Below are 22,749 nucleotides of genomic sequence, written 5' to 3' on the forward strand. Positions count from 1 at the left end.
ACAAACCCCAGTGGGTGACTCAGAAAACTGGAATTAGAGGGAGGGACACCAGGACACAGGGGCCCTTACCTCCTGGAGGTGGCTTGCTCTTGGAAGTGAGAATGACAAATCCAAATCCTTCATTTTCTTTTCGTTGCAGGACAACATCATAGGGCTCCTGCGGAGCAGGTCTGGCCAGGACCTCTGCTCGGTTCAAGCGGGGAGATCCATTCTGCGTCGAAGGGAAGGCTCGGGAGCTGTCATCCTCAGGTTGTTTCTCTGTAATACACAAGAGCAATTTTGATATTTCTGGAACATCGTAACTTGATAACTAAAGTGTTTTGTGCTAAGCTCTTCACAAGAACACTGAGTTTCTAACATAAACAAAAGCAGTGCCTCTGCCCAAGTGCTCTGGACACCATCTGAGTGCAGAGGTAGCAGCAGCCCATCCAGTGGACTTCTTGAATGCTCATTAAGTACATAGCTGGAAAACGACAAGATGTTATCTCACTCTAAGGGAAGTTTTTCAAAGCTTCTGTGAAATTTGATGATAAAAAAAATTCTTCTTGAAATTATTTTAATTCCAACAAGGTTTTGAACCTGGACAAGCAATTTTTTGAAAAGTTAATAATGAATAACAACATAGTAAACTTCCTCTTAAAATCACCTTTAAATATAATTTAGTGGGACTTCCCTGGCAGTCCTCCAGTATTCTTGCCCGGAAAATTCCCTGGAGAGAGGAGCCTGGCTGGCTATAGTCCATGGGGTCACAAAGAGCTGGACACAACTGAGCAGCAACCCCCCCCCCCAACACACACACACACACACACACACACTGAATCCTCGCGGTCCAGTGGTTAAGACTCCACACTTCCAGTGCAGGGGACCTGGGTTCACTCCCTGGTCACGCGACTAGATCCTACATGCCACAGCTAAGATTCAGTGCAGCTAAATAAATAAACATTTAATAGAAATACATAATTTAGCGCAGCGACTGACACTCATGACATCTGGGAGGTCACTGCATCAGGACAGAGATCCCTCCCGTTACAGCTTGAGAACAGTTTGCCGCCTACACAGATTCATCTTTTACAATTTGTTTTACAACTGCAGTTTTCTGATGGGTAACACGAGAAGAGTTAACCATTAGCAGTTCTCAGGCATATAACAAGCTGTCCACATGAATGGCAAACTCTCCTAGCCACAGGTCAGGTCACATGGAATTCCTAGCAAATGGGCAGTTAACCTACACCCTTTTCTTCTATTTAAGAATAACATCAGAATTTGAGAAAGAATGACAAAAGTTAGTCATAACTGATATTTAAAAAAAGGGCAAATTTTGTGCCATAATTTGATACAAAACATCATGAACAACCACCACAACATGCTGTTATTGATGAACAGGCATTTATAAGGTCTCTCTGTATCAAAATCCATGGGACTCTGAGGATGTGTTTTTAAACTTCAACAAAAGTGTCAACAACTTCCAATAATTACCAACAAAAAAAAGGCTCTTTTTGATATAATGCATGGTTAGAATGAATTAGCTAAAATGTCTCCAGTAATATCAAACTACTATGAAACATCTTTATGATGCTTTTCAGGAGGGAGCTAATCTCTATTTGTACAGCATCCCATTGTTTACGTAGTTATGTTCTGACACCAAACCAAATGGAAGCAACACAGCATTAGAATCCGCATGCATCTCAGATGCCTGATATTTATGAAGGAAGGTGGGCTTTTACTTTGGATGCTACAATCAAAAACACAGGGCCTCATTTTTAAGAGTGATGTAAATATTCATCAAGTCACACATTTTTTGAATGCCCACTCTGTGCCATGTGGTCATTCTTCTAGGTACTGGGTACACAGCATAGAATTAAATGGATGAAAACTCCATCCTTCACGAAGCTTACATTCTTGTGGTGCTACAGGGTTGTCTTTAAAACATTTTTAAGTGACAAGAATTCACTTTAAAAAATTTCTACATAATATTCACAGAGCTACTAACATAAAAATACAGGATATTATCATCTCTTAATGTAATGGTTTAGACCTCAGGCTTTGTAATTAAATCATCTGTTTCAATCCTGGCCCTACTACCTACCAGCTATGTGTTTCTCAGCCTTTCTGTGAGTAACTAGAATAATAACAGTGTTTACCATCATAGTGCTGTAAAGAGTAAGTAAAAGAATCCATGTCTGAGACTCAATAAATGTCATACTAAAACTTCTGAAGTAGAAACATTTTGTCCTCTGAATATTTAGAATTTCATCAGGATCCAAAATTGTTTAATATTCAGTTAATAGGATCTCTTAGTATGACTAAACAACTTTGTATTTGTTCTTCAGAAAACCGATTTAACCTGATATTCTGACTACAATATCACACTGGCAAAATTCATTGATATACTAATATAATCTTAATGTAGAGACCCAAAATTTTTTTTTTTTGATAGTAGTAGCAGTATTTATGAATCCTTTCAACCTATATGGCCTTCCACATGCAAGGATCACACCAAATAAGTTATCTCATACACTATTTTTGTTGTCATTGTTTTAGATAAGAAGTGGATTTAGTCAAAGAAACATTTCACGGACACAGTGTGGGCCGTTGCAGAGGGCTAGCGCAGCCTCTCATACCCTATTAAACATAATAAAATAATCTGAAAAAAAAAGTGGACTAAATCTCATTTTTCAACTTATCAGAGCAAGAACAGGTTCACGTACCACCGTAGAAGATCTTTCTTCTGACAGTTAGTAACACGTGGCCATTTCGAGCAGCGGTTGTCATTAGGTCTAGGACTTGTTTGTGTGATTTCCCTTTAACAGGAATTCCATCAATGCACATCAGCTCATCAGCTGCACGGAGCCGACCATCTTTCTCAGCTGCGCCCAGAGGAATGATGGCTCCAATGTATATCTGATAAGATATAAAGTGTGGGTTGCTCTATACAGTCTACTGAGACTAAGATTCTTAACTACTAAGTCAAGGACTTTCTGACTCAAAACTATGCATACCAACAAATTTTTGCAGTTCAACCTGAAAACAGTCATAGAAATTGACCTGTCTCCAAAATGGCACTTCACATAACCACACCTTGTAATCTCTTCTGGATTCTTTGGGTTGGGCACAAGGAAGACAGGAAATACAAAGTAATTCACTAACTTAGAAAGTACCATATCACTTCTATCACTACAACAGAACAAAAATATTAAACTCAGAAAATGCAATTCTGTGGAGTAGCTACTAAAAGTAAAGTCCACTGAATGTCATGGTGAAAGTTTTTGTTTTTTGTATACTGTTCATAGCAACTCCCATTACATAAGGCTATCAGTTCAAGTTTAGTATATACAAAAGAGGAACATTACTTGTTCCTAAATTCTAAAGCAGTATATATTTTAAGGGAACAGAGTGACCTAAGATTCACTTGCAACTAGGTGAACAGATCTTGCTCATTTTCTTTGCTGCAATTAGAATCCTATAATTGGTAATCCTAAGTATTTTGACTAGTTCCAGAGCTGTTATAACCTGACATTTAACAGAAGATAAAGTGTAAACATTTCCTCTAAGATCAGGAGCAAGACAAAAACGCCCACTCTCAATACTTTTATTCAACATATTTTTGGAAGTCCTAGCTATAGTAATCAGATGAGAAAAAGAAATAAAAGGAAGACACTTTGGTAAGAAAGAAGTAAAACTCACTGTTTGCAGATGATGTGACTATATGTGGAAAATCCTAAAGACATCACCAGAAAATTCCCAGAGTTCATCAATGATTTTGCTAAAGTTGTAGGATACCAAAAAATCTACAGAAATCTGTTGTATTTCTATACATTAAATTAAGGAAATAATCCTATTTACCACTGCATCAAAAAGAATAAAATACCTAGAAACAAACCTACTTAACAAGGTAAAAGACCTGTACTTGGAAAACTATAAGTCACTAATGAAAGAAATTAAAGATTACACAATCAGCTGGAAAGATATATCATGTTATTGGGCTGGAAGAATTAACATTGGTAAAATGAACATGTTACCCAAGGCAATCTACAGATTCAATGCAATCCCTATCAAAATGTCAAGGGATTTTTCACAGAACTAGAACAAAAAAAATGTAAAATTTGTATGGAAACAGAAAAAAACACAAATAGCCAAAACAACCTTGAGAAAGAAGAAGAGAGCTGGAGGAATCACTTTCCTTGACTTCAGACTATAACACATAGCTACGGCAATCAAAACAATACAGTACTGGTACAAAAAGGAATATATAAATCAATGCACCAGAATAGAGAGCACAGAAATAAACCCACATATTTATGGTCAATTAATCTACAGCACAGGAGACAAGAACATACAATGGAGAAAAGACAGCCTCTTCAATAAGTGGTGCTGGGACAACTGGATAGTTCCATAAAAAGAATGAAGGTTAGAACATTCTCTAACACCATATACAAAAATAAATTCAAAATGGATTAAAGACCTAATTGTAGGACCAGATACTATAAAACTTTCTAGAGGAAAACATAGGTAGAACACTCTTTGACATGAATTGTAGCAACATCTTTTTAGATATGTCTCTTAGAGTAATGACAATAAAGACAAAAATAAATGGGACGTAAACTTAAAAGCTTTTTCATGGCAAATGAACCATAAACAAAATAAAGACAACTCTCAGAATGGGAAAAAATGCTTGGAAACAAAGTGACTGAAAAGGGTTTAATCTCAAAAATATATAAACACCTCATGCAGCTTAATTAAAAAAATATATATATATCAAAAAATGGATGGAAGATCTAAATAGACATTTCTCCAAAGAAGACATACAGATGGCCAAGAGGCATATGAAAAGATGCTCAACATCACTTATTATTAGAGAAATGAAAATCAAAACTACAATGAGGTATCAACTCACACTGGTCCAAATGGTCATTATCAAAAAATCTACAAACAATAAATGCTGAAGAGGATGTGGAGAAAGGGACCCCCCCCCCCACGCCCACTGACTGTTGGTAGAAATGCAAATTGGTATGGAGAACAGTATGGAAGTTCCTTTAAAAATTAAAAACAGAGCTCTCATATGATCCAGCAATCCCACTCCTGGGCATAAACCTGGAAAAAAAAAAAAAACAAAAAACATCCCACAACTCAAAAAGACACATGCACCCCAGTGAATACTGTATCACTATTTACAATAGCCAGGACATGGAAGCAACCTAAATGTCTGTCAACAGACAAATGCATAAAGAAGATGTGGTAAATATATACACTGGAATATTACTCAGCCATAAAAAATGAAACAGTGCCATTTGCAGCAACATGAATGGACCTAAAGACTGTCATACTGAATGAAGTCAGACAGAGAAGGACTAATACCATATGATATTGCTTATGTGTGGAATGGAAAAAAAATAGTACAAATGAACTTACTGACAAGACAGAAATGTGTGCCTGTGTGTTCAATCCTTTGAGTTGTATCTGACTCTTTGAAACCCCATAGACCATAGCCCACCAGGCTCCTCTGTCTATGGGATTTTCCTGGTAAGAATACTGGAGTAGGTTGCCATGCCCTCCTCCAGAGGATCTTCCCAACCCAAGAATTGAACCTCTGTCTCCTGCACTGCAAGCGGATTCTTTACTGCCGAGCCATAAGGGAAGCCCACAAAACAGAAATAGAGCCATAGATATAGAAAATAAACATATTGTTACTGGGGGAAAGGGGAAGAGGATAAATTGAGAAATTGGGATTGACATAGACACACTACTATAGGGAACTCTACTCAACACTCTGTAATGACCCATATTTACCCATATTTCCTGGTAAAAGAATTTAAAAAAGAGTAGGTTTTAGAAAAGGCAGAGGAACTAGAGATCAAATTGCCAACATCCACTGGATCATGGAAAAAGGAACAGAATTCCAGAAAAACCTCTATTTCTGCTTTACTGACTATGCCAAAGCCTTTGACTGTATAGATCACAATAAACTGGAAAATTCTGAAAGAGATGGGAATACCAGACCACCTGACCTGCCTCTTGAGAAACCTATATGCAGGTCAGGAAGCAACAGTTAGAACCGGAAATGGAACAAGAGACTGGTTCCAAATAAGAAAAGGAGTACGTCAAGGCTGTATACTGTCACCCTGTTTATTTAACTTCTACGCAGAGTACATCATGAGAAATGCTGGGCTGGAAGAAGCACAGCTGGAATCAAGATTGCCGGGGGGAAATATCAATAACCTCAGATATGCAGATGATACCACCCTTATGGCAGAAAGTGAAGAGGAACTAAAAAGCTGGAAGAAGCACAAGTTGCAATCAAGATTGCCGGGGCGGGGGGGAAATATCAATAACCTCAGATATGCAGATGACACCACCCTTATGGCAGAAAGTGAAGAGGAACTAAAAAGCCTCTTGATGAAAGTGAAAGAGGAGAGTGAAAAAGTTGGCTTAAAGCTCACATTCAGAAAACGAAGATCATGGCATCTGGTCCCATCACTTCATGGGAAATAGATGGGGAAACAGTGGCAGACTTTATGTTTTGGGGCTCCAAAATCACTGCAGATGGTGACTGCAGCCATGAAATTAAAAGACGCTTACTCCTTGGAAGGAAAGTTATGACCAACCTAGATAGCATATTGAAAAGCAGAGACATTACTTTGCCAACAAAGGTCCCTCTAGGCAAGGCTATGGTTTTTCCAGTGGTCATATATGGATGTGAGAGTTGGACTGTGAAGAAGGCTGAGTGCCGAAGAATTGATGCTATTGAATTGTGGTGTTGGAGAAGACTCTTGAGAGTCCCTTGGACTGCAAGGAGATCCAACCAGTCCATTCTGAAGGAGATCAGTCCTGGGTGTTCTTTGGAAGGAATGATGCTAAAGCTGAAACTCCAGTATTTTGGCCACCTCATGCGAAGAGCTGATTCATTGGAAAAGACTCTGATGCTGGGAGGGATTGGGGGCAGGAGGAGAAGGGGACGACAGAGGATGAGATGGCTGGATGGCATCACTGACTTGATGGACGTGAGTCTGAGTGAACTCCGGGAGTTGGTGATGGACAGGGAGGTCTGGTGTGCTGTGATTCATGGGGTCGCGAAGAGTCGGACACGACTGAGTGACTGAACTGAACTGAACTGAGACCTGTGGTGTGTATGTGAGTGTGCATGTGCATATAGAAAACTGATTCACTTTGCTGTACACCTGAAAATAACACAACATTGAAAATCAACTATACTTCAATCAAAAGATTTTTTAAAATAACAAAAGAAAGACCAAATAGGTAAATATCTCAGAAATCACAATGATATAAAGAGAAATGCATTAAACTAAAACTAAAAAAATTAATTAACTTAAAAGCTTCTGTACAGCAAAGAAGACCATAAACAAAATGAAAAGACAACTTAACCTATGAATGGGGAGAAAATTTTTGCAAATGATGAGTCCAACAAGGGATTAATTCCCAAAATATAAAAAGGCTCATACAGCTTAATATCCAAAAAAAACAAACGACCCAAGTAAAAAATGGGCAGATGTGAACAGACATTTTTCCAAAGGGAACATGCAGACGGCCAAGAGTCACATGAAATGTTGCTCAACATCACTAATCACCAGGGAAATCAAAACCATAACTAAGTATAACCTCATACCTGTCAGAAATGTTATCATCAAAAAATCGACAAATAACAAATGTTGGTAAGGATGTGGAGGAAAGGGATCTCTTGTACACTGTTGGTGAGAATGTAAATTGGTGCCGTCACTGTAAAAAACAGTATGGAGGTTTCTCAAAAAACTAAAAAGTGGCATACACACACATATACATACAATAGAATACCACACTGGCATATAAAGAATGAATTTTTGCCACTTTAAACAATATGGATGGAATTGACTCAATAAGAGCAGCAAAAAGTAAAAAAAAAAAAAAAAAAAGACAAAAAAAGCAAAGATAGCCCAAGGTACCTATGGAATGACTTCAAGCAGAATAACATTCATATTATAGGAGTACCAGAAGGAGAAAAAAGGAGCAGAAAATTTAACTTGAAGAAATAGTGGCTGAAAACTTCCTTAACCTGGGAAAAGAGACAGAACTGCAGATTCTGGAAGCCCAGAGAATTCCCAAAAAGATCCATACAGAGACACACTATAATTAAAATGTCAAAAGTTAAAGAGAGAATTTTAAAAACAGCAAGAGAAAAACAACTTATTACATACAAAAGAAAGTAAAAGTTTCGCTCACTCCTGTCTGATTCTTTGCAACCCCATGGACTATACATGCCAGAATACTGGAGTAGATAGCCTATCCCTTCTCCATCAGATCTTCCTGAATCAGGAATCGAACTGCGGTCTCCTGCATTGCAGGCGGATTCTTTACCAGTTGAGGTATCAGGGAAGCCAAAAATTTCAGCACATCAGAAATAATATCATTAAATGCACACTGTGTGCTGTTCTTAGTTGCTTAGTCGTGTCCGACTTTTTGTGGCCCCATAGACTGTAGCCCACCAGGCTCCTCTGTCCATGGGGATTCTTCAGGCAACAACACTGAAGTGGGTTGCCATTCCCTCCTCCAGAGGATCTTCCTAACCCTGGGATCAAACCCAGGTCTCCCGCATTGCAGGCAGATTCTTTACTGTCTGAGCCACCAGGGAAGCCTTTGTTATATAGCAGGAACTCCTACAAGACTATGAGCAGATTCTTCAGCAGAAACTTTGCAGGTCAGAAAGGAGTGGAATGATATATTCAAAGTGCTGAAAGGACAAATATGTCTAACCAAGAATACTCTATACAGCAAAATTATCATTCAGAACTGAAGGAGATGAGAGCTTTTCAGACAAGCAACATCAAAGAAGTTCATCAGTAATAAACCGGCCTTATGAGAAATGTGCAAGGGACTCCTTTAGTTGAAAAGAAAAGGCTCTGAGTGGTAATAAGAAAACACATGAAAGTATAAATCTCAGGGGCAAGATAAATATAATCATTTACCAAACTAGTATTAAAAGGTTAAAAGACAAAAGTAGTAAAAATAACTATACCTAGAATAATCAGTGAAGGGATACAGAAAATAAAAAGATGTGAAATGTGATATCAAAAATATAAAATGTGGTAGAGGAAGTAAAAATATAGCTTTAAAATGCCTTCAAACTTAAGTTGCTATCAACTTAAATTAGACTGATCAGATCAGATCAGATCAGTTGCTCAGTCGTGTCCAACTCTTTGAGACCCCATGAATAGCAGCACGCCAGGCCTCCCTGTCCATCACCAACTCCCGGAGTTCACTCAGACTCACGTCCATCGAGTCAGTGATGCCATCCAGCCATCTCATCCTCTGTCGTCCCCTTCTCCTCCTGCCCCCAATCCCTCCCAGCATCAGAGTCTTTTCTAATGAATCAGCTCTTCGCATGAGGTGGCCAAAGTACTGGAGTTTCAGCTTTAGCATCATTCCTTCCAAAGAAATCCCAGGGCTGATCTCCTTCAGAATGGACTGGTTGGATCTCCTTGCAGTCCAAGGGACTCTCAAGAGTCTTCTCCAACACCACAATTCAAAAGCATCAATTCTTCGGTGCTCAGCCTTCTTCACAGTCCAACTCTCTCAACCACAGGAATGATAGATATATGTATATAAACTATTATATGTTGGTCTCAGGGTAACCTCAAACAAAAACCTATTGTAGATACACAAAATATAATAAAAATAGAATCTAAGTATAATATTATAGAAAGTCATCAAACTGCAAGGGAAGAAAGCAAGAGAAGAGGAACAGAGAAGAACTACAAAACAGCCAGAGAACAAAGAACAAAATGACAGTAAGTACACACCTGTCAATAATTACTTTAAATGTAAAAGACTAAATTCTCCAATGAAAATACTTAGAGTGGCCAAATGCACAAACAAGACCCATCTATATGCTGCCTGTAAGAGACTAACTTCAGATGTAAGGAGCCACAAAGCTGAAAGTGGAGGCATGGAAAAAGCTGTTCCGTGCAAACAGAAACCGCAGTACATCAGACAAAATAGACGTTAAAACAAAAACTGCGATAAAAGACAAAAAGCGCATTATATAATGATAAAGGAGTCAATTGAACAAGAGGATATAACATTTGTAAATGTTTATGCACCCAACATAGAAGCACTTAAATATATAAAGCAAACATTAACAGACCTACGGGGAGAAATTTACAGCAATACAATAATAGTAAGGAATTTTAATAACCGTATTTACATCAATGGATAGATGATGCAGACATAAAACCAATCAGGAAACATGACTCTTAAATGACACATTAGAATGAATAACCTTTATATATAGATAGATAGATAGATTATACATTCAGAACATTCTATATATATTCTATATATATTCACAACATTCTATGCAAAGTAGCATATTAAATACATTCTTCTCAAGTGTACATGGAACACTCTTCAGGACAGATCACATGTTAAGCCATAAAACAAGTCACAATAAATTTAAGAAGACTGAAATTATATAAAACATCTTTTCCAACCACAAGTATATAAAACTAGAAATCAGAAGAAGAAAATTGCGAAAATCACAAAATGTGAAGATTAAACTACATCTTAATGAACAACCAATGGGTCAATGAAGAAATCAAGAGAAAAATTTAAAAATACCTTGAGACAAATGAAAATGGATATACAACTTGCAAAATCGCTGGGATGCAGCAAAAGTAGTTCTAAAAGGGAAGTTCCTAGTAATATAGGGCTACCTCAAAATAAGAAAAATCTCAAACAAATAGCTTTACATCTAAAGGAATTAGAAAAAGAATGAAAGAGTCCAAAGTTAGTAGAAGGAAGGAAATAACAAAGATCAGAGCAGAAATAAATGAGATAGAGACTAACAAGACAATAGAAAGGATCAATGAAACTAAGAGCAGGTTATTTGAAAAAATAAACAAAACTGACAACTCTTAGCTAGATTCACCAGAAGAAAAGACAGCTCAAAAATAAAATCAGAAATGAAAGAGAAGTTACCTTTGATACCACAGAAATACCAAGAATCATAAGAAACTACTATGATCAATTATATGCCAAAAAACTGGACAACCTAGAAAAAAATTGATAAATTCCTAGAAACATGCAATTTTTCAAGAGTAAATCATGAAAAGTAGAAAATCTGAACAGACCAATTACTAGTAAGGAGGTTGAATCAGTAATTAAAAATATCCCAGCACATGAAAGTCCAGGACCTGATGGCTTCACTGGTGAATTCTAGCAAACATTTAAAGAAGATTAATATCTATCCTTTTCAAACTCTTTCAGAAAACTGAGGAGGAAGAAACACTTCCAAACTCATCCTATTAGGGCAGCATTACCCTGATACCAAAACTGACAAGGACAACACAAAAAGAGAAAATTACAGGTCAATGTCACTGATGAATACAGATGCAAAAATCTGCAACAAAACATTAGCAAATTAAATTTAAAAATACATTAAAAGGACCCATACACCATGATCAAGTGGAATTTATTCCAGGGATGCAAGAATATCTCAACATCCACAAATCAGTCAATGTGATTCACCAAATTAACAAAATGAAGAATAAAAATATGATCATCTCAACAGATACAGAAAGATTCAGCATCCATTTATAATATCAATCCATAACAAAATTCAGCATCCATTTATAATAATTCTCAACAAAGGGAGTAGAGGAAATATGCCTCAACATAATAAAGGCCATACAAGCCCAGGCTTCCCAGGCACCTCAGTACTAAAGAATCTCCCTGTCAATGTAGGAGATGTGGGTTCAATTTCTGGGTCAGGAAGATCCCCTGGAGGAGGAAATGGCAACCCACTCCAATATTCTTGCCTGGAAAATCCCACAGACAGAGGAGCCTGGTGGGCTATAGTCCACAGGGTTGTAAGGAGCTGGACATGACTTAGACACTAAACGACAACCAACAACAATGCCAAGCTCACAGCTAACATCATACTCAAAGGTGAAATGCTGAAAGCTTTCCTTCTAAGATCAGTAACAAAGCAAGGATGCCCACTTCCACCACTTTTACTCAGTAGAGTACTGGAAGTCTAAGCCATAGCAATTAAGGAAAATAAACAAGGAAATACACATATCACATCTTTATACATACACATACCTACATACCCACTTAACACATACAATGGAATATTACTCAGCCAGATCACGTTAAGCCACAAATCAAGCCTCAATAAATTTAAGAAAACTGAAATTATATCACACATTTCCAACCATAATGGTATAAAACTAGAAATCAATTACAAGAAGAACATTGGGAAAATCACAATGTAATTTTAATCACAAAGATTAAACTACATTAGAAAGAACAAAATCTTTCCAAGGCAACAAAATGCCTTGAGGACCTTATGCTAAGTCAAAGAGTCAGACAGACAAAGACAAATGCTGTATAATCTCACTTATATCTGAAATCTAAAAAACAAAGTAAACAAACAAGACTCAGAAAGAACAGAATGATGGTTGACATTGGGAAGGGGATTGGGAGGAGGTAGGTACAAACTTCCGGTTATAAAATAAGTAAGTCATGGGAATGTAATGCTGTAGCATGGGGACTATAACCAATAATACTGTAGTGCACAATTGAAAGTTGCCAAGGGAATAACTCTTAAAGGTTCTTATCACAGAAAAAAAATCTGTCACTTTGTATGATGACGGATGGTAACTAAGCTTGTTGTCATGATCATTTTGCAGTGTATACTAACATTGAATCGTTACGTTGCACATCTGAAACAAATATAATGTTATACATCAATCATAGCTCAATTCAAAAGAAAGGAAAAGAAACAATCAAGGTACTTCATATTTGCCCTACATAGGGCAATCTACCTTAAGCTTTATTTGTCTCTGATAATTATTTTAACTGTAACCAATATGGCTAATTAGAACACATTTATACTCTATAAATCAAATGTTCTAGTCAGAATAGAAAGAAGCCCATAATTTTAAAAGAATATTATTATTCACCTAACTTCCAAACATGATAATGTAGTCATTCATATTATACAAAAAAGCTTTAAATATGTTCTTAAACTCTAAGAAGCACATCATTTCTTTGTCAAACTAAGGGCAAAACAAAAATAAACCCACTATATTTGTTCTCTAAGTATGAGTGAGAATCCTATATAAATAAATTTCTAGATTTAAATGCCTTGCAAATATAACCCGTTATTATGCTCTAATTTATGGCTGACTTATTCAGCTTTTACCTACAGTTTTAGCCTCAGCTATTGCAAGTTAGGGCTTCCCTGGTGGCTCAGATGGCAAAGAATCTTTCCTCAATACTGGAGACCTGGGTTCAATCCCTGGGTCAGGAAGATCCCCTGGAGGAGGAAATGGCAACCCACTCCAGTATTCTTAGCTGGGAAATCCCATGGACAGAGGAGCCTGGAGGGCTACAGTCAGTCCAAGGGGTCACAAAGAGTCGGATACAACTGAGCAACTAACACTTTCACTTTCACACATCAAGTTAACTGAGGTATTATGACACCGCTAGCCATGCAACTCTTCGTCATATTAATGAAACTGTTAGAGAAAACGAACTCTTTTAAAAAACCAACAAAGTAGAACGCAAAACAAAAGCACCATATTCTACCAAATCTCTATTAAAAGTTTTAACAGGAATAGCCAAATGACAACATATTTAAACTTACAGATTGGTCAGGTCCATCTCCTCCCAGTACTCTGAAGCCAAACCCTGATTCCTGTTTCCGAAGAAAAACATCCAAATCTTTGGTGTTTGGTGCTAAGAAAAACCAGAAAATAATAAATACAAACAAACGTACACAATATACACTTTATTTTAAAAAGTTTAACATTATAGAAAAACTCAATCATAAATCTTTGTTTTGTGCTTTAACTCAAACTGAATCAAGATTGCTTAGGAATATTTATTCCCATTTCCATACAATCAGTATTATACTGCCATTAATTCTTGATGCTTTCAAATCGATGTTTCATCTTCCGAAATGGGACTATCAAGTCTGGGCCTGGGACTATCAAGATAAACTGTGACTGGTTAAATAAGTATGAAATCAATTATATATATTTCTACTTGTTGTGCATCTTTTCCAAGGTAGTGAAGTCGCTCAGTCATGTCTGACTCTTTGCGACCCTGTGGACTGTAGCCCACCAGGCTCCTCCATCCATGGGATTTTCCTGGCAAGAGTACTGGAGTGGGTTGCCATTTCCTTCTCCAGGGGATCTTCCTAACCCAGGGATCGAGCCCAGGATTCCCACATTGTAGGCAGATACTTTACCCTCTGAGCCACCAGGGAAGATGCATAGATCTATTTCTAAAAATAAATACATTTCAAAAGTTAAACCACTTAAATCTACAATTGTGCTTCAGAAAAAAACTACCATTAGTTGGTAAATTAGTATGAAAATGAATTTCTGCCTTATGCACACTCTCTTCTCATCATATGTCCACTGGACTCCTCTAAGGAGTCTACTCTACTGTCTGGTTTCCTCCTCAGATTACATACCCTTCTGATTCATCATCCTTTGTATTCCTGCCAAAAAAAATCTTTTTAAAACACAAGCCCAATAACTTCATCCCTATAGTTAAGACCATTCTGTGGCTCTTTATCATGTATGTCATTGTCTCCAGCTTCCTCAGACTGGCATAATCTGCTCTCCACCAGCTGCTCCTGCCCTCCCCCCTGGTATCCACTGCCGACCACACCCAGCTAAACTGAAACTAATTGCACAATTAAGGCCACCCAGTGCAAATGCTATCCTTCTTTCCCTTTTATCTGTCTCATAAGCAACTACCTCTTTGTCTTACAGCTTAACTTCCTATATGAAGCAGTATATGATACTTCCTACTACCCACAGCAGTAAAACCGACCGTTTTCTACTTTGGATCCCAATTGATCCAGCCTATCCTTCTATTACTGTACCTGTTAGGGACTTATTTGTATATGTACTTGACTACTTCTTTGTCTTTTCCATTTAGGTTTAACCATCTCTTTGGATGCAGCATCTATGTAACCTATTACCTCTGTATTCCCATTACCTACTATGATGTTGGGTAGACAGAGGCACATTTCAAAACCAGAGTTCAAAACATGGTTTTGAAGAAAACAAATGAATGAATGTTGAGTATAAATGGAAGAAGCCCAGAGCTACATTAAAATGCGAATGAATAACTTCAACATGTTGGCTTTTAGAGATAGAAAAATCAAGTTTTTAAGAAAATTCAAATTAATGTTGTTGCATGCTTTCCTGAAATATTCCACAGCTACTTACGTTTATCTTCATATAAAGTTTTAGATTTCAGGTAGACCTCAGAAGGATCCAGTTTTGGGGATCCTGACCTGATGATGCTGGGTGGAAAAGGCATAGGCTGGGGAACAGGCTCATTTATGGCCTCCAAACTTTCTGAAGTTTCCTTTTTATCTGTTTTCTGAAATAGAAAAGGGCCTTACTTAGTATCTCAAAAAGCCAGATGGTTGATTAGTGCAAAAAACTGTTGTCTGAACCAGTATGTCAACTGATTACAGTTGCGTAAGCAGCAGGGTCAAAGCCACAGCATGTCTGCAGTCTTAGAGGAGTTTACTTTCACAGTCATGTGTATTTGATTAAAACATATTTCACTTAAATTAGAACATGTTTATAATGATATCAATCAAAGGGCCTTAAGTAGTCCTATGTTAAGGAATTTTGCCCTTTTCTCCACCACCAAGACACAAACTGACTCTGAGAAGACATACAAGACAGCTGCTGCTGCTGCTGCTAAGTCACTTCAGTCGTGTCTGACTCTGTGTGACCCCACAGACGGCAGCCCACCAGGCTCCCCCGTCCCTGGGATTCTCCAGGCAAGAACACTGGAGTGGGTTGCCATTTCCTTCTCCAATGCATGAAAGTGAAAAGTGAAAGTGAAGTCGCTCAGTCGTGTCCGACCCTCAGCGACCCCATGGACTGCAGCCCACCAGGCTCCCCCGTCCCTGGGATTCTCCAGGCAAGAACACTGGAGTGGGTTGCCATTTCCTTCTCCAATGCATGAAAGTGAAAAGTGAAAGTGAAGTCGCTCAGTCGTGTCCGACCCTCAGCGACCCCATGGACTGCAGCCTACCAGGCTCCTCCGTCCATGGGATTTTCTAGGCAGCAGTACTGGAGTGGGGTGCCATTGCCTTCTCTGATACAAGACAACACTTCTAAGCAAAGCAGGAGGAAGACTCAGAGAGTACCTCCATTTAATTCTTGATAACCTTACCTCCCCACTCACTGAATTAATTTCCAGTAAAGATGTTTAAGGAATATTCTTTCTAAGAAAATGAAATACAAAGTGTTAACTCTAATTTAGGTTGTAATGATGACATGGTGAAAACCGGCATGGTCAATTCAAGTATATCATGAATATGCTCCATGCCTAGGAATCAGATAAGGGGTATACTCATCTGCTCCCATTCAGAATGAACTTGCCCAGAAGAATAGCTCAGCAAAATGGCTTCTTTAATAAAATTTAAAAATGAAATCCAATAAATAGCTTCAGAAAATAAATATCATGGTTTAGAGAACAGCTTGCTACCCTGAATTATGGTTAGGAGAGGGAGATTATAGACATTTGTGATAAAATAGTTAAAGTGACTATGATGTAGGAGCAGCAGCTTGTCAGGGAGGACTCAGGGGACAGTGGCCATAAATTGTTGTGCCAGAAGGGACCCTTCACTGACCAAGACCCAGTCAGATGCCTAGGAGATAAGAGCAGCCTTTTCCTCTTTCTCCCCCTTGTCTAGGATTCTGTCAGAAGCAGTGAGAGGTCATCAGAAACTTCCGTCGATTATAAAGCATCAGGGCCCCCGTGGCTGCACTGGCATCCATTATGAAACACGGGGTAGTATAGAGTTAAAAACAATTACTAGAGGGACCAGAGGAATGAAGAAAAATGCAGCATAATTTTAACTGAACAGGTAAAAAGTATTTCTGTTCACACTGAACCTAAGTGGTACAGTCTATAAAAATGCTGAGTGTTTCTTTCCTTCTGACCCATAAAATGGCAAATTTGCAAAAGATCATTTTCAGTGGGCTATAAAGAATTAATCTGTTTTGTATATGATGATCTTTTGTTTAGCAGCCTATGGTTTATGATTATGGAAGACCATCTTTTAACTATAAGATGATACACTCCAAATCAAGCAAACTAGAGTTAATAGGATTATATACCTAACTGTCTTCATATCCATATAATTGTAAACTTAAATATTTAAGGAGCTACACATGTACCTAGCACAGTTTCTTTCATACCATTATCTGGTATGTCCTTTGTTTAGGTCTTAGTCTTTACACAGGTCCTAAAATAGGCTAGTCAGTTATTCAGAAGAACACCACAAAAAAAACTGTTCCAAGTCTGACAGCCTCTTGGTCTGATAATAAGCAAACTGAGCCGAGAGGCCACAACTGCTCTAGCCCTAAACGTCAGAAGGTTGGCTAAATGTGGGTAATGACAGTCCCCATGTACTTGTGGGAACCCACTGCATCTTCTCATTGTAGCAAGACATCTGCCCAAATGGCTTGCTATTCCTTACCCCTGCTCCTCTGAAACACAAAGAAAGCCAAAGGACCCATCAGTAGGCACCTCAGTGGGTCCATGTTTTACTGTGTAGAAGATCAGACTACTACAGGTCCCTAACATTTCTTCAACAGAAATACTTAACTAGCAGAGCATACTTCCTCTATAGATGGCTTTTTCTAACTTGCACACTTCCCTGAGTTTCTGTTCCAAAATCAGGGCAATCTGTCTTCTGACTCCACCCGGTCTGTAAACACCCACCCCATGAGCAGCCCTCATGGAGGGAAACGCGGCGTCTCTCTCCGTGTGTTGGAAAGAAGAATTTGAGGACAACTGCATACTCACCAATTTGGCAGTTTTAGTTGGTGAAGGAGGACCTTAAAAAAAATGAGCCACATTTTAAAAACAGAGGAAGGATTCCCAGACTACAAATACTGCTAATGTTTATGATAAAACTAGCTTCGACTTTTAGTAGGCTAGTAAATTATGTCCAACATGTTCTATGTGCCAGGCATTATACACACATTTCATTTTTTATGACAATCCTAAGGCATACATGTTACTGCCATTTTATAGATAAAGTAAAGCAAGACTCAAATAGATTAACATTACTTTCCTGTACTGTGGAATCAACCAGCAACTAGGCAGGAAACTGACATCCAACCTGTTTGACACAGAACCCTAGACACTCATTATCTGTTGGGACTCTGGATGACTCTCCAGCCCCCACAAAGAGATCTGCACTTACTCTGAGCAGATTATCACCCAGAGAAGAAACAAAAACAGTTCAAAGAAATGAGAATCGAAGTTAAATTGTTCATTTGCCTCAAAAATGAAAACTAACAGCCAGTGAGATACATGTGAAGGGCTAAATTTTATTCTTTAAAATACTAGTCATTCATTGGTATGGATTTAAGAAAGCCCGTTAAAATATAACTTTTTGATTAGTCCTTGGAACTGCATTTATGTCTGGGAGCAGTTCAAGTCAGTTGATGACCTTGGAAAATAAAATTATATTTCTCTCACATGAGCACTGTGGGGTTTAATTAACATTTACTGACAGATATTAAAGCTTAAGATAAAAGCTTTACGAGCACAAGCTATCATGACTGCTTTTACAGAACAGATTAACACACCATCCAACATTTTTACTTATTCACAGAGATGCTAGCTCTTTCAAAACATCCTTGGTACATTACAGAGGTCCAGATGAAGTACCACTGCTTGAAAGAGTCCATTTCTATTATTGCCATCAACAGAGAAAATGAAATTAAGAGGATATATTTCATCTGAAGTAGGACAATGCTATGACTCTATCTAATCATTAAAGTCATAAATCAGATTTTAAAAGGAACACAGAGGGAAAGAAATCCATAATGGACACAAATGAAACCACTAATAACTAAAAAAAAAAAAAAAAAAAAAAAAAAAAAAACTGCTACAAAAGATACTGCTTATGGAAGCAGTCAGAGGGAACTTAAGGAAAATGCACACTAATTACCAGTTAAGTCTTCTGGGAAAGAGATATTCTGACCTGGAAGGAAGGGCAATTCACAGATATAAATGCATGAACAATGACGACTTTTCCTTGTGCTTTTACTCACCTCCTCTTAAGATAAGTAATGGTACATCTGCACCTACTGGAAACTGCTTTAGCACCTCTACCACTTGGAGATGTGTTAAATTCTGCACATTTTGATGGTAAATCTCCTTAATTATATCCCCTTTCTGTAGGCCTTGACACCACTGACTATCCAATATCATTTTCACCTTCTGCCCAGTTGGGCTGTCAGCAATTGCAAACCCAAAGCCTTTAGGGCCCTTGATCAGAGGGATAGTCACTAGTTCTGGCTGGGAGCTGCCTGACGATGCCATAGACGCTCTCTGTTCACTCAGATCTGATGCTCCATTAAAACGATCACTGATCAAGCTGTGTCCCGATTTTCCATTCTGGTCCAGCACCACTGCTCCTGACTTAAAATCCTGAGTGTTCATGCAAGTCTCTCCCTTAGTTAATGACTGTCCATTGATGACAGGAGTAGCAGCAACAATGTCCACAACAGGATCTTCATTGTCATCAGGAAGCGGATACCCACGGCATAGAGTGAGGTTTACATACTGATTGACAGGTACCAATTGAAACATCTGGACAACATCTGCATGGGTGTGACCAAGGACACAGTTGCCATTGATGTCTACAATAACATCACCTGGTAAAACATAAATCACATTAAAAATGTTAAAGCCATCAAATAAATTGATCTTTTATTGGGGGAGATAAAAATAACTGAAATTTAACATCTAAATTTGAATTCTGGAAACCTCTTACTATTCATTAACTACTGAAAAAATGGATTTTGAACACAGACATGTCATTCTCCCTTCGGTGACTCCTCCCTAAAAAGAATATATAAACATGTGTGTGTGTGTGTGTGTGTGTGTGTGTGTGTGTGTGTGTATGACTCTTTGCGATCCCATGGACTGCCTGTCAGGCTTCTCTGTCCATGGAATTCTCCAGGCAAGAATACTGGAATGGTTGCCATTTCCTACTTCAGGGGTCTTTTCAACCCAGTGACTGAACCCACATCTCCTGCATTGGCAGGTGGATTCTTTACCACTTGAGCCACCTGGGAAGCCATATAAATCTATGCTTAGTGGCAAACAGTTACGACCTCAAGCGAATCTTAAAAAAAATTCCTATTATCCTTGTTAGTATATCCTTTGAGTGACACCTAAGTGGGCACACAAAGCTGGGTACATTGTAGTAGGTGTTCAGTACATAGACAAGCGGTGCCCAACTCCACTGGCTACTTATGCAAACTGACAAAACAGACATTCTTTAAATACATCTTATTTCATGATTTTTAAGGAGCCATTGATTACAATGTACTTAAAAATTCATTTTAGTTTGAACAATGTAAGGTTAAAGATTAGAATAATAGCTTATGAATGTATTTTCTTTTCACATCTTTCTTTTCTGGAGAGACTTTCAATTCAGTGTAATTTAGTTATCAAAAGGAGAAATAAGCAACAAAAAAATTCAATACAAGTAAAGAATATATTATTTAAGATGCTGAAAATTCAGCTGAATTAATCCTTATAAAAGCTGGTTTTACTTTCTTGATTTTACATCATTACGACCCACTCTGGTTGTAGGGTCTTTGCCACTCATCAGTTGTGTGTTTTTTAAATGCAGTTTTGATTTTTAAAATTTGTCCTCTGATGTCTCATGCATTTGCTGCTTTTATTTGAATATGATTATTTAAAAGGTTATTGCCAAATAAAGGTGCTTCAATTTGTTCTGATTGCATGTAGGCTTTAAAAAATCAACATGAATGCTATTTAAAAACAAATGTTAGCTTGTGGAAATTCATTTCAAAATTCAAGAAGATAAAGAAATTAAACTAATTAGAAACAAAGCTTTGACTTTTCCTCCCCTAGTCAAAGTTCTCTGAATTTTTATGGAAGTATCCTATTGCTTTACAAATTAATAACACCTTTAGACAAATCTAAATCTATATCATAAAATCCTGACAGCATATACAATAGTTTTGAGATGTGTTTCAGGGACAATATTTAAAAAGTAAAAATTGAGGACTTAGGACAAAACCTTAATTTTAATCTCCAGAGTTTGTTGATTTTATAAATTAATAAATTAGAAAAATAATTTTGTTTATAAATATAACTTTTAATAATTTTAAGTTTTCTAGTTTAAATTTCTATCACCTAATTCGGAAAGTATAATATGAGAGATCCCATATTCTAATTGAAAATAAGTTGATACCAGCCATCAAAAGTAATATGACAATTGAATCATCCAAATGGAGAATGTATTTACACATAGTATGTGAAATAACAGAGGATTAGAAGAGCCTAGCAAATAGTGTAAGAAGCAACCTCAGTGTATTATTAAAATCTTTCTGGAAAAAAAGCATTTAAACCTTTCTCATAATCAGTAACTAGTCTTAAACTTCCTCTAACCTATAGCCATAAACAGTCGCTCACATAAAAATATGTAACAATCACCAAGTAAAGATGTTGAGAAAACTACATAAAAGACAAATTCATACAGCTCTGTAAAAATAACAACCTTATTGTCTATAATTCTTTTTTTCCCATTCTTTTCATTTTTTTTGTATTCTTTTTTTAGCTTTATTGTCTATAATTCTTAACATAGTGGCTTAACTTTACTAATAGCCACTAAGAAAGCAAAAAACAAAGGAAAGGGTCCAACCTGGTGAAAAAATGTGGGATATACCAATTCGTTCAGTATCACTGTAAACATCACAGTGAATCACTTTTCAAAAAAGACTACAGGTAAATGTTAAAGAACTCCAAAAGTACCCTACATAATCAGAGAAAATCAGACAATCAACTAATTTTCTGAGATGGTTAATAAATCCTTAGCTTAGTATAGCCAAAGGGTTATCTCAAACTATACAAACTATTCAAAATATTAATAAATGACCCTCCCTCAAAACTACCATGTACTTAATTTTGAAGATAAATTATTTTAATACAGGAATCTACCTCCTGGTTGTATAATTTCTTTCTCTCTCTCTCCACACACAGACACACATGTAAACACACAAAATACATATATGATATATACTTATATAGCTATTATATATTTGGTATATATGTTATATATACATATATAAAACATTTTCACTATAATTTTTGTTATAGGATCACAACTCTTTAAGTACTTTTCTTTTTTTAAATATTTTTTGCCACGCCATGTGACACGTATGGGATCTTAGTTCCCCAACCAGCGATGCAACTCATGCCCCCTGCAGTGGAAGCAGAGTCTTCAACACTGGACCGCCAGGGAAGACCCCTTTTAAGTATTTCTGAAAAACCTGTTACCTGGTGCAATTTTCCCATCCTGAGCTGCAGGACCATCTTTCAGCACATTTTTCACTTGCAGGAACTCATCAGGCCTATCCCCACCAATAATGGTAAAACCAAATCCCATTGTGCTTTTTTTCAATGATGCTCGAACAAGGATGCCTTTAAGCTGGGATGGATCTCGAGTGAAGTGCGATTTTTCTGTATCTGCACAAAAATGAGAAACAAGAATAATTACAATGAATATACTCCTCAAAGCTAATTTCCAAGATAGTCTATATAATTTAAATACAACAAACCATAACAGAAAGAAAATAAGAGAGAATCCAATGTTATAGAACAGTTGGAATTTAAATTCATATATTAAATCACTGAAAAAAAAAACTTAGCTAATGA

The 22,749-nt window shown here is 37.3% G+C and overlaps 1 protein-coding gene across 5 annotated transcripts in view; it reads right to left on the reverse strand.

The window, feature by feature from the left end:
- Window positions 1-22,749, reverse strand: part of MAGI3 (membrane associated guanylate kinase, WW and PDZ domain containing 3) — a 261,069-nt gene that overhangs the window by 28,782 nt on the left and 209,538 nt on the right. For all 5 annotated transcript variants that reach the window (XM_055584686.1, XM_055584685.1, XM_055584687.1 and 2 more), the window contains exons 9-15: window positions 22,372-22,560; window positions 19,107-19,712; window positions 17,848-17,879; window positions 15,240-15,396; window positions 13,640-13,731; window positions 2,709-2,901; window positions 70-258 (exon numbers count right to left, since the gene is read on the reverse strand). In XM_055584686.1, coding sequence (XP_055440661.1) covers window positions 70-258; window positions 2,709-2,901; window positions 13,640-13,731; window positions 15,240-15,396; window positions 17,848-17,879; window positions 19,107-19,712; window positions 22,372-22,560 — 1,458 coding nt within the window. The remainder of the gene's footprint in view (window positions 1-69; window positions 259-2,708; window positions 2,902-13,639; window positions 13,732-15,239; window positions 15,397-17,847; window positions 17,880-19,106; window positions 19,713-22,371; window positions 22,561-22,749) is intronic.

The sequence above is a fragment of the Bubalus kerabau genome, chromosome 6, assembly GCF_029407905.1.
Source record: "Bubalus kerabau isolate K-KA32 ecotype Philippines breed swamp buffalo chromosome 6, PCC_UOA_SB_1v2, whole genome shotgun sequence".
Lineage (NCBI taxonomy): Eukaryota > Metazoa > Chordata > Mammalia > Artiodactyla > Bovidae > Bubalus > Bubalus kerabau.